General features: G+C 41.0%; 1 protein-coding gene across 1 annotated transcript in view; it reads right to left on the bottom strand.

The window, feature by feature from the left end:
* The window catches only part of ANK3 (ankyrin 3, node of Ranvier (ankyrin G)), a 209,713-nt gene that overhangs the window by 22,413 nt on the left and 170,232 nt on the right, over positions 1-17,068 (bottom strand). Inside the window, exons 37-41 of the mRNA XM_009889813.1 lie at positions 16,631-16,712; positions 4,607-12,301; positions 3,894-3,968; positions 2,854-2,985; positions 1,677-1,820 (exon numbers count right to left, since the gene is read on the bottom strand). Of these exons, the coding sequence (XP_009888115.1) occupies positions 1,677-1,820; positions 2,854-2,985; positions 3,894-3,968; positions 4,607-12,301; positions 16,631-16,712 (8,128 nt within the window). The remainder of the gene's footprint in view (positions 1-1,676; positions 1,821-2,853; positions 2,986-3,893; positions 3,969-4,606; positions 12,302-16,630; positions 16,713-17,068) is intronic.

Here is a 17,068-nt window from a genome sequence, read left to right as displayed (position 1 = left end):
TCTAAATACACAGCAGGATAAAAAACTAAACAAGGCAGTTAACAACGGGTAAGAACACAAACACAACAAGGGAGAGCTATATGAATATTTCAGGTACAGTAAAGTTATACAGGTGAGAGGACTGTGGTGAGCAAGGAGATCTTGGTGATCTTGGAGAGTGAGGCGATCTTGGTGACATGGGTACAATCAGATACACTGATCAAATAAACAGAGAAAAGAAAAGAAATATTGATGAAAACATGGGAAAGGCATACAAAAGGATTCAACTGAATATAAACATAAAAATGACAACAAAATCTGAAGTTTGCTTTCCAGCAAATACTAGGTCGGGTAACCTACGAAAGGAAAAAATACATGCCATGGGGTTGACACTGTGCTGCCTGCAAAGGGAGATGCATTAACAGGCTTTGGGTTTTTTTCTTTCCTGAATCAGCTGAGAGAAAGGCAAAGGTGGTCTGGTCTTGGTGAGGAAAGGAAGCTTGAGGAAGGCTCAGAGAAGAGGAGAGACAGAAAGCAACTGCAGAGAAGCGTACTTTTTTATAAACACATTGATGCTACTATTAAAAGGCGCAAGCAACATTTCAAGAGCAACTTTCTTAAAATGTCAACAGAAAATTATTTCTGTAATGCAATGATTCAATGACCAGCAATGCTGCTCAATAATGGAGGTACACTGAGCTTGTACACTCTAAAGGAAAAAAGACCTACTAAAATACGGGGAAAGCTCAATACAGACTTGAACAAATTACAAAAAGCAAAGGAAATGTTATTTACAAAAGAAAAATCTTATTTAAGGAGCTACTTATTAAACACGTGACAAAAATCAAAGTAAAGAATGTAGCAACCCAGTGCCTGTTAACTAACATTTAAAAGAAGAAAAAACAACATTTAGCTTCTTCAACATACTGATAAATAATAAGTATACCTGTGGCAATTCTGTTTTACAAGCAGAACTTCATTTATCCTTTTAATCTGGCTCAAAATTAACCTGCACAATTCTGTTCTCAGTTGGTACAGCTTCCATGTAAAAATTATTACACAATTTTACCCAGTAGTAGACTGAAAAAGGTATTCTCCCATACACTAATAAAACATTTTCCTATTTTTTTACTGCCACTGTAGAAATGGTCCAAGTGAAAAATCATAAAGCAATTGATGTTTACTTGTCTCAAAGAGGCTTGGTAGTGAATTGCACATTAATTTAGTCTATGCAATTACTAAGCACTTCCCCCACCCCCCGCCCCTTTATTCTTCCTTCTTTTTTTTCTTCGAAGAATTCTTAATGTTACTTATCTAGACAGGAAGCCAAGAATATGGCTATTTCCAGGTAACTTGGAAAGCATGCAATATCAAGTACATTAAAAATATACATGGGCAAGCCTCAAAGCACAACTATTGCAGGAGAAAAACATTCAGGTCTTGTCAACTGACACTGAGGCTGGTGGGAATAAGCTCACTCGGGCATATGTTTGTGGGATCCTGGGCTTATTCTTTGAGATATTAACGTGCAACCTATGTATCGTACCATAAGCATGCTTTAGGAGAGGAAAAAGCCTTCACATTAAAACCAATTATTTCTATAGAACTTACTGTCTTTTTTTAAAGTCTAGTTTATACAACATTGTTGTACTATTGGACATGTCACTGAACTAAATAGGACCATGGAATTCAATTACCATCAACAGGATCATGAAAAACGTTATTTTCATCTGCAAAGCTTCTGGTGCCTGAAATATTTCCATAATCAAATATTGGTCCTTCCAACAGGGTCACGATATCTATTCGATTAATTTTTGTCAATACAGAAGTTAAGGCATCAGCTGAAAAACAAAGACGACACGTCAGAAAAAAGTTCAGCATTGCAGAACTGTGTAATCATCTTTCTCAGTTACATTCACATTGCATTAATTATAAGTTGCTGGCACATGTTTCCATCCCAATGCCTTTGGTTCTAGCAAAGCCCATGATTTGTCTAAGCAGTCATTCTGCTGCCTACTTATTCAAGATATACATCTATTAAGAGTCTTCACTCCCCCCCCAAGTATAATTATATTACAACACAAAAGGCGCAAAGAATAAGGTCGGAGAGTTCTTAAAGAACGTATTTACTTACTACTGAAACAAAATATCCTTTTACTGGAGCATAAAAGGAGTGTAAAAATCCTTTTACCGTTCTGTTTCAACGAACAACAGAATAGGTAGCCATGTAGGTAATAATGCGTGGAAGGCTATTCATGCGGTACATCATGAAATCTCATTTACAGTAATCTTGTTGTGAGAACACAGTAATACTGGAAATTACTTTTACGGTGAAAGAGATCAAAGTAGATTCAAATACTGTGAAGAAGTGTGTGGATTAGAGGATGGTAATGAACATCATTGACCTAACACAAAAATCAAAACCTCTTTTTCAATTTGAGCAATTCAAGTGAAATGCACAGATAAAACCAGCAGAAAGAGCGCCGAATCAGTGCCTCCATCGCTCCTCACAGAAGGAGGTTTAGTCTTTTCTTACGACCTGCAATAACGTGAGACTACCTAACTTTTCCAGGCAGCCTATTTCCATGTTTCACGTCCCTTCTGTTGGAAAGTTTTCCCAGATATTTTCTTTACTGGAATTTAAGTTCATTACTTGTCCCATCAATTATGGTTGTGGACAACAGATTCCTTCCTTCTACAGATATACTGAATAAATATGATACATTTCTGAGTTCTGGTAAACTGATTTTTTTTTTCCACCATTGGCTTGTGAAAGACATTAATTATATTTTCTTCCATTTAACCTATTTAGAACCGGTAACAGATGACACAGGCTATAACTTACAAACAACAAAAGTAACTACTTGAACTTACTTGTAGCATTTTTCCCATCTCTGGTAACCCATTTTTTTAACAACATGAAGCTTTGCGCAATAAGAGAATTTGGATTTTCTACTCTGATTTGATTGATTTCATCCACAGAAAAATTCAGTTCTCTTGCAAGTTCTATAGAGACAAAAAAAAAAAAACAAAAAAAACAAACAAGCAAGAAAAGAAAACCATAACAAAAACACCAAACAAAGCACAAATTCCTCAATCATCCTGTCAGGCTTAAAAATATTATCTTTCTTAGATCACACAGATGTCAACAAAACTACCTGACAGCAACTTTACAGATAACGATGAACATGGCTTTGTATACTCATACTTTAATTTCCTAAGACAGACATAATTTTGAATTTCAATCATCCCTGTGAGCTGTTATCATACTTATACCCAGTAAGCCACTTAAACGTCATGAAAAAAAGCTCCCTGGAGACTCCTTCATCAACGCTAATTTATAAAATCTGTTTTTTTCTGGTGACTGTTACTCTTTTGTGAGCTTTCTGTGCAGCTCAGCACGGGTGCTGTTGTCACCTACACGCAGGGAGAGCTGGTGACTGCAGTTGTAAGCCCGCGAAGGGCCAGCTCTGCCCATCCATCAGCATATGCAGGTACGGCGGGCATACAGTTAGGCACCACTCCCCCCCACCCCCCAGCAGTGACTTGCTGGGGCACTGCTGGGCCCCTGCCAGCTCCAGGGCTTTGGGGAAACCGCTGTCCAGATAGAGAGGCAGCCCTGAGCCCGAGTAGATAGATCCTCTCAGTGCCCTGGGTGAACGTCTTGAGAGGAGAGCCATTTTAGCTATTTTCCTTATGAGTTTCTATTTGATTTCTTGCAAGACCATGGGATAATTCTTCACAGCTATTTCCTATCAGGTGCCTTTGCCCAGCAACACGTTGCATATTTTGGGAGGCTGGGCTCACTGTGAATTCAGGAGAGTCTGATGCGGCCTTGCTGCAGCTTTTGGAATAAGACTACCTGAAAATGTAACAGCAAAGGCTAATTTCAATATTAAAGCAGAAAAGCTTACCTGTCCAGCTAAGTCCTAGGTGATCGGCTACAATTGCCATCCTTATATCTGTCCGTTCACATGGACTCTGTGGACCTGTGATTTACAATTTCTCGATTAAAAAGGTTTTGCGGAGAAAACCACAATACCGGACAATAGCTTATTATAAATAATAGCTTTAATTTGACTAAGTTGCCAGTGCTTATATTGTTTACTAGAATGGTGGTGTGTCCTAATAACCTGCCAAAGCAAATTTTTTCACAGCTCTTACATTTTCACCTGCGTAAAGCCAAATGTCAAACTACATGATGTCGTGTAATGAAACCAAACATGCTGACAATCTAGCTGTTAGACTGTACACAAGTTGTACAATTACTGGTGGAAACCACCAAGACCAGATTAACATCTATTTTATCTACTTTGACAGAATGAATTTGCTGTCACAAAAGAAATCTTTCCGTTTCTGAGTTACATCAACTTTCGAGTTACATGAATGTCTTTGGCATGCTTCCCTAGCTTTCTACAGTACAGGATTTGTTTAAAGGAAGAAAGAAGAGTATAAGACAGCACATACAGATGACGATGACAGAATGAAAACTACAGTTAAGTCACTCCACAGGCAATCACAACAGTTCATGCACTAGGATCAACAAGTTGAAAGTTTTACAAACTAGGCTTGATCTCCACGAGGTGAGCCATGAGAGCTCCAGAAACCTGACTGCCTTCATTCTCACCAGTCCTCTTACTCCTCCTCCTCTCACTGTCGGCCTTTTCAATCTTTGATTTTATAGATGCTGCCTCTGTTCTCATGTCTCTAGCAGACTTCGATGTAATGGAAGGCTGGTAAACTTGAGTAGCTTCTGATAAGGATGTGTTCCTTGATGTACTGTCTTCTTCATCATCAGAGACCTCTGACTGCATCTTTTTCTCTTCATCAGACAGACGATCCACAAGCTTTAATGTCTCACCACTAATTCCCTTAAAATATTCAATAGAATGTTTACATACCTCCCTAAGCTGATTTTTCCTTACTTTAACTGTTGTCATGGTGACGGAGGTAGATCTTACCTTTACTGGTAATTTAGAAGGAAGCTGTTTTGACTTTTCTTTCTCTACCTGCTCTTGTTTTGGCAGGGCTGGAGTTCTTCTAGCTAGATTACTCCTATGTGTATTTTTTACAGGAATCCTAGACCTTGCTTCTAGGCATGGAGAAGAATTATTTTGTTTTGCTTTGTCAGGCTTGCTAGCCCCTTTCACTTTACTCCCTGTATTGCTTTGGAGATTATTTTGTGAAAAGACTTCTTTCACTGAGCTGGCCTTTACAGGAAGCTTTGATTTTCCTCTAGCCCCTACCAACTCTGTTGACTTTTGCTGCTCTCCGTGTGGTTTTTGCTTATCTCTCACTCTGTGTCCTTGTGTTGTCCCTGTACCTTTTCCTGAAGTGCTTTTTGCTTGATTAGCTTTCTGTAGGGAACATTTCGGTTCCAAATGTTCTTTTAGCACTACATTACAGGTAATATCATCTGTAGGGACAGCAGATGAATCCAAATTGTTGTTGTTATTAAAATTATCTTTTGGAAAATCAGTGTTTTCTGTTTGCCTACAGCTTGTCTGGCTAGAAGCTGAACTCGCAATCACTGCTACAGTTTCATTTTCTAATCCCTGACCACTTGGCATCACAGCTTCTATCTTATCTGTCACTTCGCCAGGGCCATCTTTCTTCAGAGTCATGGTGGAAGCAGAAATTCCCATTTTAATTGGTGTGCGCAATTTGGGATCAACTTTAGAAGCGTTTACCGCTGCCGATGATTTTTCCAGTGAGTTACTACCAAGTGTTTGTTCCATGCAATCTCCACTGGCCTGGATGATGGGCTTATGTTCAACTGCTGTTGTTTCTACTGGTCTCTCTAGGTTTGTTTCTACAGTGTTGTCCCCTGCCTGTGGCTGTGTGATGGCAGTGACTGTACTTTTATCCCCTTCCCCCTTGTCCCCTGACTTCCCTTCAGAAGTATGCTCACCAATCTGAAAAAATTGGAGTCTTTCTTCAACAAAATCCCTCTTGCTCATGTCAATTGCACCACTGCGAGTCATCTCAAACATCTTCCCTTCGTGAAATGGGAAGGGGTTGGGCTCGCTAGTTGGCGTACTTTCATCTGTTGGAGTTCTGGCTGGAGTTGTATCAGGTGTTGTTGCTTGAGATCTGTCTTCCACTGCCAGACCAAATGGCTTAGCCTCATCATCCCTTGATTTTGTCTCAAACACTTCATCGTCACCTCGGTTATTGGACCATGGATCAAAATCTAAACTCTTGGTGGCCACCGTTTTGAAAGGTGTTGCAAATTCTTCATCTACTTTGTAACTGAAATATGTATCAGGGAATACAGTCCTGTCAGGGTGTCTGCCTTCCAAAGTGAAAAACTGTGCTCCTGACTTCTGTTCGCTCTTATCTCCGGCTTTTTCAGAAGCTGGACCCTTGGAAGGTGCCTTGTCTTCTTCAGGGCCTACCTTGCCTTCCTCCTCAATGACTTCAAGCTTACTTTGGCTAAAGCAGCGATCAGTCTGCTTTAGAATGCCTTCTGTAGTCCATACGTCCTTTTTGGTTTCAACTGCTGGACCTGCAAGTTTAGAATCACTCTCAGTTAAACCATCATCTTCATCTTGCAAATCATAACCGTCAAGAGAGTCAATCTCGGTCGCATCGGTATCATGGGAGAATTCTGCAGTGGTTGCTATGGAACACTCTGTGACAGACTGGTCATTGTTATTCCCATTTTGCACTACATCATTCTGAGGTGAATCAAGCCCAATGTCAAACTCATTAGGTTTCCCAGAAGTGGGATGTCCTAACTCTTTCTGTTTCTCAATCTTTTCAGGGGCTCTGGGTTTGGAGCTTTCTTTCTGGTCATCTTCCAGTTCTTTCAGTTTGAACGTATACTTTTTAAGTGGAACAGGTTGATAGAGAGACTCGTCGTCACTGGAGTCACTGACATCGGCTCCCGGTGGCACAGGAGATGGCGGCTGTACTCTTATGACAGGTTCAGCCAGTTGGCATTTGTCATGGTCATCTTGCAAGTTCACTTCTGTCATCTCAGTTTCACTCCCAGTGGAATAGTGAGGCTTCTTTTCTGACTCGCCTTGATCTGCATCCAGTGGTGGAGGAGGAGGGAATTCAATATAAGCAACTCTGTTACCTTTGGGTCTTTTGTTAGAGTCCTTATGTATATGATTAGGTAACGCTTTGTCAATCTGCGGTTCCTCAACCTCTGCCTGTTTTACGGATGTTGACTTAGCCTCTGCTTCTTCCTCTGATTCCTCAGATACCTCAGGTATAGGACTGGGTTTGCCTGGGATATAAGCTATTAGTGAGTCGGGTGTTTTAGACGTAAACTCGTAACTCACTTCCTCTGAACTTGGTGTTTCTGGTGTTAAAGGGCTTTTACCAGAGCTATCTATAAAGGACACTTGTTCTAGTGTGTCATCTTCTGGACTACCTTGCGGAGAAGGAGGTTGTTTTTGCTGTCTAGCTGTGTAAAATGTCCCCCTTGTCTCTTGTACTGTCTTACTCTCCTGACTGACAATTTTCTTTATATTTCCTTGTTGCACCTCTTTCTCATATTGCTTTCCTACTTGAACAAAACTGACATAAACAGGTAAGGTCTTAATTTCTTTTACTCCCTCCGTGCTTACTAGCGGTGCAACTTTATCCAAGTAATCACTAGCACCGGGGTCAACTAACTCACTCGAAGGAAATTCCTTTCCTGGACTACATTCTAAAGAGTCTGGTGATTTGCTAGGAGATAGCTCCGTTTCCTCAACAGGAGGGCTTAGACCTATCGAGCTCTGCTGCTTGGTAACCTTTCTGATTTCTGAATGCTTTACTTTTTCATCTTCCACATAATCAATCTGCCTCTCAACTTTCTCCTTAATCACAGCTGATTGGGATACTTTAGCTGAAAGTTCATAGACACCATCAAGCGTGGTTCTCTTCTCCTCAACAATTCTGACTGGAATATGGGACACAGCAATGTCTTCTTTCCTTTTGCATATTTTATCAGCCACTTCACCATTACGTTCCCCCTCCCTGACAACAAATTCTCTGTATAAAACCCTTTTTGAGGGAGATTTTACAGTCACTTCCTTCACTTCTTCTGTATGAATTCCATTTGCTGCCAGTTTGTGCTCTGTCACAGTGATAAATTCACTTTTTCTGTCAGTTTTCGCTTCAGCACGATCAACATGGTTTTCTTTTACTGTATCTGGAACCAGTACATGTGAAAGTTTTTCTTTCTGTGTTTTATGATTAGAAGTTCCAGGACTTTCCCACGTCCTGTAGATTTTTTTGTCCCAGTGTCCCTTCATTGTTGAGTCTGAGCCATATGCCAGGTCTTTGGCCTGCGGTTCCGAAAAGTATTCTGGCACGCCTTTACTTGTCTCAGGTCTTTGTTTTTGTGTGTCTGAACCACGAAAGTCTTCAATAGCTTTCCCTTTACCTGGAACAAAATCTTCCCGTGTTTTCACCTCTTTCTGTAAAGCTGTGCTCCCATCAACGAGCTCTACTTGCTTCGCATGTTTCTCTCTGGAATAAAACTGGTACACTGGTAACTTACTTTCTTGCAATTTCTTTACTGGAATTTTGGACTGACCATCCAGCTTTTTTTCTTCTTGAGTTAAGTCCTTACTCCTGGGACTTATACTTTGTTCAAATTTAAGCCTAATGGAACTGAGCTTTGATTGCTTGAGCTGAAATCCAGCCTGTGAAACCTCAGGTACTCCAGTCTGCTGAGCACTTCCTTTGTGTTCCATAGTTTGTTTAGAGTCCTCTGCAGGTTGCACAAATATCCTTTTTTCAGGACTGCTGGGCAAGCTGGACGCTTTTCTTTCATCCACCTTGGGAAAGCATTTCCCATCATGTGCATACTGCTTCGCCTTACTCCATTCGTCACCGGACGATGGTAATTCAGAGAGCAGAACTTTCTCAGGGCTGCTGCTGGCAGAGCTCTGGCTAGAATGTATTTCTTTGCCATTTTTTTTATGCTGCTTTTTCTCCGGAGACTGTAGCTCATCATTCAACTTCTCTGTTTTATCCCGAAAAAACTGTGATACTTCAGTCAGTTTTTCTTCTGCCTCCTTAACAGTCCTGTCCACCCTGTCTTCGTATATCAACTTTTCTCTACCTCTGTCTAATCTGTCCTCAGTAAAGCGCATCCACATTGCGTGTTTTGGACTACTAACATCTCCAGTGTAGTGCAACACTGTCACTTTATCATAATGATCATCCTTAGACATTTTACCTACACCATTTTCAGATACATCTTTATAGATTTTGGAGAGAATCTCTTTTTTAGGGGCAGTAGCTATTTTTTCTCTGCATCGTTTATCAGACCCCTGTAACTCTGAACTAAGGGGTAGAGCATGGTCAGTAACTGACTCCTCAGTATCAGAATGAGACACATCTAGCTTTTCTGAAAGAAGCATTTTCTCAGCAAACCTGTAAGACTCCCCTCTTAGTTCTGACAACTCATCATCATGGTATTCTATTGAGTGCTGACTCAAAAGCTTCAGTGTTTTGTAAGAGTCATCAGACATGAGTTGCGCAGAACTAGGGCGACTGTCTTCTTCCTGGGACACGGGAGTGTTAACTCTAGAGGATTCCAGATAAGAAGGAAGTGACTCTTCGGCCGTGAGCTCTTCTTCTTCTTGCTGACCTTGTTCGTCTGAACAAGGAAAAGCATCATGTTTTTCCAACTCTTTTAAGTTAATATCTCCCCGAGGTAAGTCTTTCTGATATACATACATTTCTTTTTCTGGATGCTTTTTTGTTTCTCTAATAATGACTTCAGTAGGTTCAGCCTGATTACCTTTTTCAATATGGACCTCTATTATTCGCTCCAGTTTGGGTTTCATTTTGCTGTCCTTCTCTGCATGTTGGGGTGAAGTTTCAGTAGACTTGCTAACATCGGATGTTACTGATGATTTATGTTCAAACAGACCTGCCAGTTCTTTGGAAGGGTCACGTCCAGACTGAAAGGCTTTCATTATGTCATGAACAGACATTGTTTCCTCGATTCTTTCAGACGTGCTTTCAGTGCACGGAGGTTTATGATAAACCATCCTAGTCGTCGTAGTGATATGAGTTTCTTCTTTTACTCGGACACCTTTACTAAGGACACACTTGTGGTCATCTTCTTCACTGCCGCTGGCTTTCATTTGAAAAGCTTTAACCTTCTCTTTAATAGATCCAGCGGGTTTTTGCTCCAGCTCCATAAGCGTAGGAGCAGGTTTCGAGGCCGGTAGCTCCTCTGCTTTCTGCTCTGGAATTTCTTCAGATGACGGTTCATAGCTGCGGATAACGTGAACTACTTCAGTTCTTGTTTCTGTAATGACGGGAGGGATGGGTACATCATGGAAAAGTGGTTTTGGCCCTGTGCTTTCAGCACTTTGTGGGGCAGAAGGTGTCTTTTCACTCCTCGTTTCAAAGCCACTGTCAGATAAGGGACTTTTATCTTGGTCGTGTTGAGAAAAGTCATCTGGAGACTCTAAAATAGTATCTGTTCCAAAAAAGGAATCTGCAATTTTACATAACTCCTTTTCTGATGTTGAAGGCCTCATAGAGGCTGGAGGCATTTTAAGTTTATGTTCCTGCAAAGCAATAGCTGGTTTTAAAATGCGTTTTTGTCTCTCTTCACCTTCTTTTTTCCCCTCTTCAAACTTGTACTTTATGTTTGTTAATGAACTGCTACCGATATCATTTGCTAAGTAATCAATAACTTTTGACAAGTTATAATCCTTTTCCGACATGGTTTTAGTTTTAATTTGGACCTTCTCTGGAACAGATATAGGAGGGCTTGTCAGAGCTTGCTGTCTCGCTTCATCAATCTCCTCTGTACTGAACTCTACCCAGTCATCCTCAGACAGGTGTCCTTGATCACTTTTGGATACTTTAGCCGACCCTTTACTTTCTAAACACACATCTTTTTTCAGAATCTCACTAACTTTTACTAAGTCCTCTTTTACTTTCTCAACAATTTTAAAGGGCTCTTCATCATCAATTCTACCCTCTTTCGGTATCTCAGGTTGGAACGGTTTGTCCTCTGCGACATCGGTCTGCAATATTGCAGTCATTCTTATTAGATCCTCCTTCATTTCAGCAACATCTTTCAGTATCTCCTGACTGGAGGATAAAGATGATGGTGTGGACAATTTGAGAGCAGAGGGTGCTAAAAACAAGGATGATTTTACTGGAGATGAAGTTCGATTAAAGGGAGGCTGCGTGCGTGCCTCTGTAGTCAATGTTTTAATAGGTGACAGTAACGCAGCAGCTGATTTTGTAAGAGAAGACGACTCTGGGAGCTTCTTTAATGCTGGTTCAGACAAAACATTGACTACAGAATATACCGGCACTGTTATTGTTGATGAAGTTACTGATGAGGTAGTTGCAGATATTGACCCAAGGGCTGTGTACAAAGCACCTGCAGGAGGAGTTCTTATTGACTGGAAAGCTGATGGTGCTGAAGACACAAATGACCTGAGTGGAGAAAATGATATTGTTGTAGCTGTTGAAAACACTCTCTCAGCCGTGTCAGCAACTGCGTTAGCGGCACAACTTGCAGAATGTGCAGCTGCAGCGATCTTGTCTTGAAAAACAGCTGCAGCTTTGGATCCATTTATTAAATTGGCAGAAGATGGGTATTTCAGAGGTGACACAGAACCATTAAGCAATGGTACATCTGTGTGCCCAGCTACATGTTTTGCTGGCGACGAGAGAGACGAGGCCATCATGACTTTAGAGGATGAAACAGCGTCAACTGCTGACTTAGCAGGTGACACCACTGACTTTAGAGGGGACGATAAAAGTGAAGATGCTGATGTGATGACCGATTTAAGTGGCAAACTTGAAGAGTACATGTTAATGTTGGATTTGGGGGATGCTGGAGGCGTCATGGTTATGGACGATCTCTCCAAGAGAGACCCTGCTGTAGTCACTGGAGATGTCCGAGAGGGGAATGTGGTAGTGGACGCCAGCCCTTTTAGACTAGCAGCTTCTGTGACTGCGGGAGCTCTGACGAAAGAGCCTGAAGTAACCTGCATATTGTATGGAGGCTGTGATACCACAGTTTTTATTGGTGAAGAGATTGTCCGAAATGATCTAATCGGAGATGCTACATCGCTAACAGATTTAACTGAAGATGTGGTAGAAGCTCCTAATGTGGATTTGATTGGAGAAGCAGAAGAAACAGACCATATTGATTTTAATGGGGAAGCTGTAGGAGTGTTAGAGGAAGAGCTTGATAAGGAAGTGAAGCCTGATTTGGTTTGCCCAGGCACTGTAATTGGAGCTGTTGTCCATGACTGATATGGCCGTGTTGAAAAGAATGGCTTGTATGAGTAAGTAGCAGGTAGGGATCTTGTCGCTCCTGCACTCCGTTCAACTGTTTCTTAAATTGTTAAATTAAAATCAAACATAAAATCAACAAAAATGATTGAAAAACAGAGAGACCAGAGAAGAAAATTGGTCAGTAAACGTTGTAATATTACAAAAAGCAAGTACAATTGTTTGCATGGTTAGGATGAAGGAGGCAAAAGAAGATTTAAGAAGAAAAGAAAAAAAAGGAATAAGCCGTATACTGATGACTGGTCCAAACCAAAAAGCAACATGAGATGAAAGACAGAAAGCACATAGCAACCAAATCTGCAAACAATGAAGAACAGAAAACACAAAGAAGGAATCCATAAGGTAAAAATAAAAACACATCAAAATTTCTTCTCTTACTTCCTATTGACTTTCTGATGTGCTACTTCTGAAATATTGGTACCAGTTCTATTTTGCCTGTTTAGGTATGTCTCTGCTTTGTGCAACTGTTAGAATTATCCTTTTAATAATTTCTGTTGTTCTATTCAGATATTGAACCTATACAAAATATAAACTTGTGCAAAATGACATTAGATCGCTAAAGTCTTTTTTTAAACCACTCAGAAGTATTTCATGCAGAACCCAAAATTCCTTTAAGTGACAGGCAATTGATGTGCAAACTGTGAAGCAACTGGAATAAATTCAAACCTATATCTCCCATGCACAATTCGGATATGCTTCACACTCACAAAGCCAATAAGAGCAAGAGCTTTTCTGAGTCAATATTTTTTCAAAAATAATAAAAAGAAAGAAAGAAAAGGAACTTTTGTACTTGTTTCTCATGCGATATTCCTTTTGTTTGGTACAAACTAAAGTAAAACTTTACATGAAATGGTTTTAAGAAGCATGTGTCATACATGAAATATGGAAAGTATGATATATGATAAACGTGAGCAAGCAAAGCAACTGAATCAGTTTTTATTCATGCACAATATATCATGTCAAAACAAGCACACAGATTAATACATTTGTATGCTGTATTAAGCACAAATATATAAACCCTACAAAATCATTTCACAAGAGGCCATTGAAAGAAGAGTACACTTTTTCTACAAGATGTAGTGTCTTGGTACCTTTTGAGGAGATTTCTTGTATCAGCTCAAAGACAGACCTGTTCAACTTTACATTTCTCAAAAGGTAACATTAGAAAAGCAGTCAAAGAACAATATATTATGCAAAAACTTCCTGGCAAGGACAAACCTGTTAACTGTGATCATCCCCCAGAACACTCAGCTTATTCATAGGCATTTCGAACAAAATCATCATCAACCACATTTTGCATCACAGGAGGTACTCATGCCAGAAGACAGTATTTCTGGGAATCCCATTACAGCATACATATCCTCTGATACAGCAGTAACATTCAGAGAGTTGACACAAAGTAACTTAGAGGGCTTTTTTTTTTTCTTTAAAGTTGGAGTTAGAAATGGAACTAAAATATCCAAACACCTTATTTCAACACACCGTTCTCTGAAGTTATATTAATAATTTGTCAAACCTGCTTGATCTGTCTTATAGACAGACAGTAACTCACAGTGAAAGAAGCTTAACAAGTCTAATACTAAACTGTTAAACTTAAAGCACATGCACTCTTATAGAATAGTGAATATTCAGTATACCACAGGTCCATATCCTGCAAGGAGAAATGTGCCGGTCCTTTAGAAGCCAATCGAAGCCCAGAAGGTAATGTGGATGGCTGGTGATACTGCAGTATGAGAACATTTAGGTTGAAGAGAGCTTGAATACTAGGCCTGACTGGCACAGCCTATGTCAAGAAACATCCATTTTTCCTTGCAATTTTATTTTTAAGCACAGACATACTTCTTTTTTTCCCCCAAAGAAGAAAACATTGTGTACTTCATTAAATGAGCTAGGCTTTATTATGAAGATTAATTAGCAGCAGCTGCTAACATTCACCAAAAGTTCATACAGTCCCAAGTCCAAGAAAAAAAAAAAAAGCACACAACAAAATCATTCTGAAAAGAACTAACAGAAAAACAACTTGTTCAGCAGTTTGTGTTTGGAAAGGCTTTTAGAGGGACCCCACTGTGCTGTGATGAGCCAGTCTATCACAACTGGCTCGTGAGGCAATCAAACCAACAGGGCCCCCCCCTTAACTGCTCTTTCTCTTGGTAAATCGCGGATTCAGACATGTTTAAGGTGCTTTTTCTGTGCTCCTTATTGCAGTTGAGAAGAAGAGGCGGTACAAAGAAAATTGAGTAATTTACCAGTGTGTGCAGCTATGACATAACTCAAACAGCAGGGAACTGGGCAATTTTACTATTTTGAAATAGCAAAGAAATCCCTACAACCATGCAAGGCTTTAGAGTCAGATAATATCCTAAAGAGTGGGTTTATATAACAGCCCTTTTTGGCTACTGGACGCTCTTGGCCTTAACAGTTTCCATCACTCTGCATCCAAGATTTTATCACAAAACAGATGTTAGTTACTACCTTCTGTGCACTAAACTATACCTCTTTGCTTGCAGCTGGTAATTGAAAGCGCTGAGTGAACCCATACTAGCGGCCCCAGCTCAGCCCTGCTCCTCTTCAGCTGCAACCAAACAGCCAGGACTGAGCAGGTTTAACCACTGCAGCCGTCCTCTTCTGCGGGGACCTCACGGCTGGGAAGAGCAAAGGGGCCCTTTGGTCCCTTACCCTGAGCAGGGGTAAGGACAGGGAGACAGGGGAACATCTCACCTGCCTTGCTCTCTTCTGCGCCGGCACTGGCAGAGCTGCAGAGGAAAAAAATCTGTATGCTTGCACGTGCACGCACGCGCTTGTGTGAGTAAACCAGAACGACCCCTGCTACTACCAAAACTGCAGGAGCTGTGCCATCGAATTCACTGGAAATTGGCGGAGGCTCATCACTCACACCCAATCACTGGAGCAAACACCCTGTGGTGTAGAGCAGCCACAGCAGCAGGCCTGGCTCTGTCTTGGGTAGTGTGTGCTCTCTGGAAGAGCTACACCTCCAAGATCCCATCCTCCTCTCGCGCCAGCATGGTGCAGGTGGTAGTGACAGTGGCTGACTACATGCTACATGTGCACAGGAGGTGGTACTCAGTCTGATGGCCAAAACACTATCTACAACCTTGCCTGGCAAACACAATAAATTTTGTAGCTCACAGCCTTAAGTAGTAACCATTGCCAAAACGGATAGAATAGTTAAAGAATGGTCAGGAACTTCTACGGTGTTAACCCATCTGTTTTTGAGTACAAGTCAAGCAGGCTTAAGTTTTTTCCCCTCCAACTTTTTGCAAATGAGACGTAATGGACCTTTGGTGAATAAATTAGACTACTTTTTTTTTTTTTCTTCCCCAATGAGGCCTGAAAAACTAATTGTAAGCAACATACACGGTTGTCAAACTCCTTTCAAGCAGCTCCCTTTTCCCTCTCTCTCAGTTCCCATCGAGCCTTTGACGATACCTTAACAGTCCATCAAGATGTTTCAGCAGATCTGATAGCTTCTTCAGATGTTATATGCTTGAAGTCTTCTCCCAGGCCTGAGAAGTGTAACGTATTCTGGGCCACATCCGATCCAAAGAAGCCACAGATCTTATAGGATAATTAAACAGCAGCCATCCAGTGGGAACTCCCAAAACCCGATGAAGTTTGTCTATGGATTTTATGAAATTATATCAAAGGGTCTGTTGCAGGGTAGCAACTGAGAAGTCACGAAGGGCAAAAAAGGCAAGAAAAAGCCTGGGAATGGGGGACAATAGCAGTCACCCTCAGACAGGAGAGGTGAGGGAAGAAAAGCTAAGCCAAATACATTCTTGTATTTAATGGGGAAGGAAAGGAATGCCACAGGTCTGGTCAAGGGGAACATAAGTTTAAGAGAAAACAATGTGTGGTGCCAGGGAATAAAAAGCATCTGTGGGGAACAGAGGAGAAAAGGAAGGGGAGGAGAAAGAAGAGGGAAAATATAAAATATGAGCGAGTCCATTTTGGCTAAGCATCTAAACATTTAAGTGCTCATCTGAATGGCATTCTCCAGCTTTGCTGAACTTTTGCATACCACTTCTACAGCAGCTTTCTCTAATCTTTTAAAGGGAAGAGGAGCAGACTCTTTGAAATCAATTTGCAATCCTACTCCTCTGGACCTACATGGCACTTTTGAAAAACGATATATTTTTACTTAACTAACACATATCATTTGCCAGTCAGGATTTTTCAAGCTCTCACAACGCAAGAGTTCACAGACCATCCAAGAGTTTTGTTTTAGACAGGTGTGTTTTTTTCTTTTTTTCCAAAGTGACACCAAATACAACGTTTATAGAAAAAATGTCTCTTCTTATGAAAAATCATGTATATATGGTTTAGTACTTTGGTAAGAGCAACTCACTCATTCCAGGCTCAGTCAGATAGCTGTAGCGCTTACGTAAAGCAAGGGAGACAAAGTTCTGGCGCCGGTCAGCTTTCTCTGTCTGCAATAAAACATAATACTGTTTAGTGCCTTTAGTATCGCTGTCCCCCCTTTGAACAGAGCAACCATCAAACCTCAGCATGATGGGCCGCATTTTGCGGTACGCATCCCCACAAGGGAGAACGGATATTTCCGTTCAGCTTCAGGAAGACATGCTGAAGCCAAATTTGGGGAAGCAGGCAGGGAATGGACAGGGCCGGTCTCCATTCCTGTCTGCCATGTAATGAGTGTCAGGCACTGTGGAGCAGGGAGCGTGGCTATCGGAGGTGGCAGAAACCTGCTGTGAATGACTACCATTCTGGAGCAAGCAGGGAAGGGACTGCAACCCTAAGAGATCACCCCGTGGGTTCATTCCTG

Source organism: Charadrius vociferus, unplaced genomic scaffold (genome assembly GCF_000708025.1).
Source record: "Charadrius vociferus isolate BGI_N301 unplaced genomic scaffold, ASM70802v2 scaffold738, whole genome shotgun sequence".
Classification (NCBI taxonomy): Eukaryota; Metazoa; Chordata; class Aves; order Charadriiformes; family Charadriidae; genus Charadrius; species Charadrius vociferus.
The sequence above is the reverse complement of the archived record's forward strand: the minus strand, read 5'-3'. Positions and strand labels throughout refer to the sequence as shown.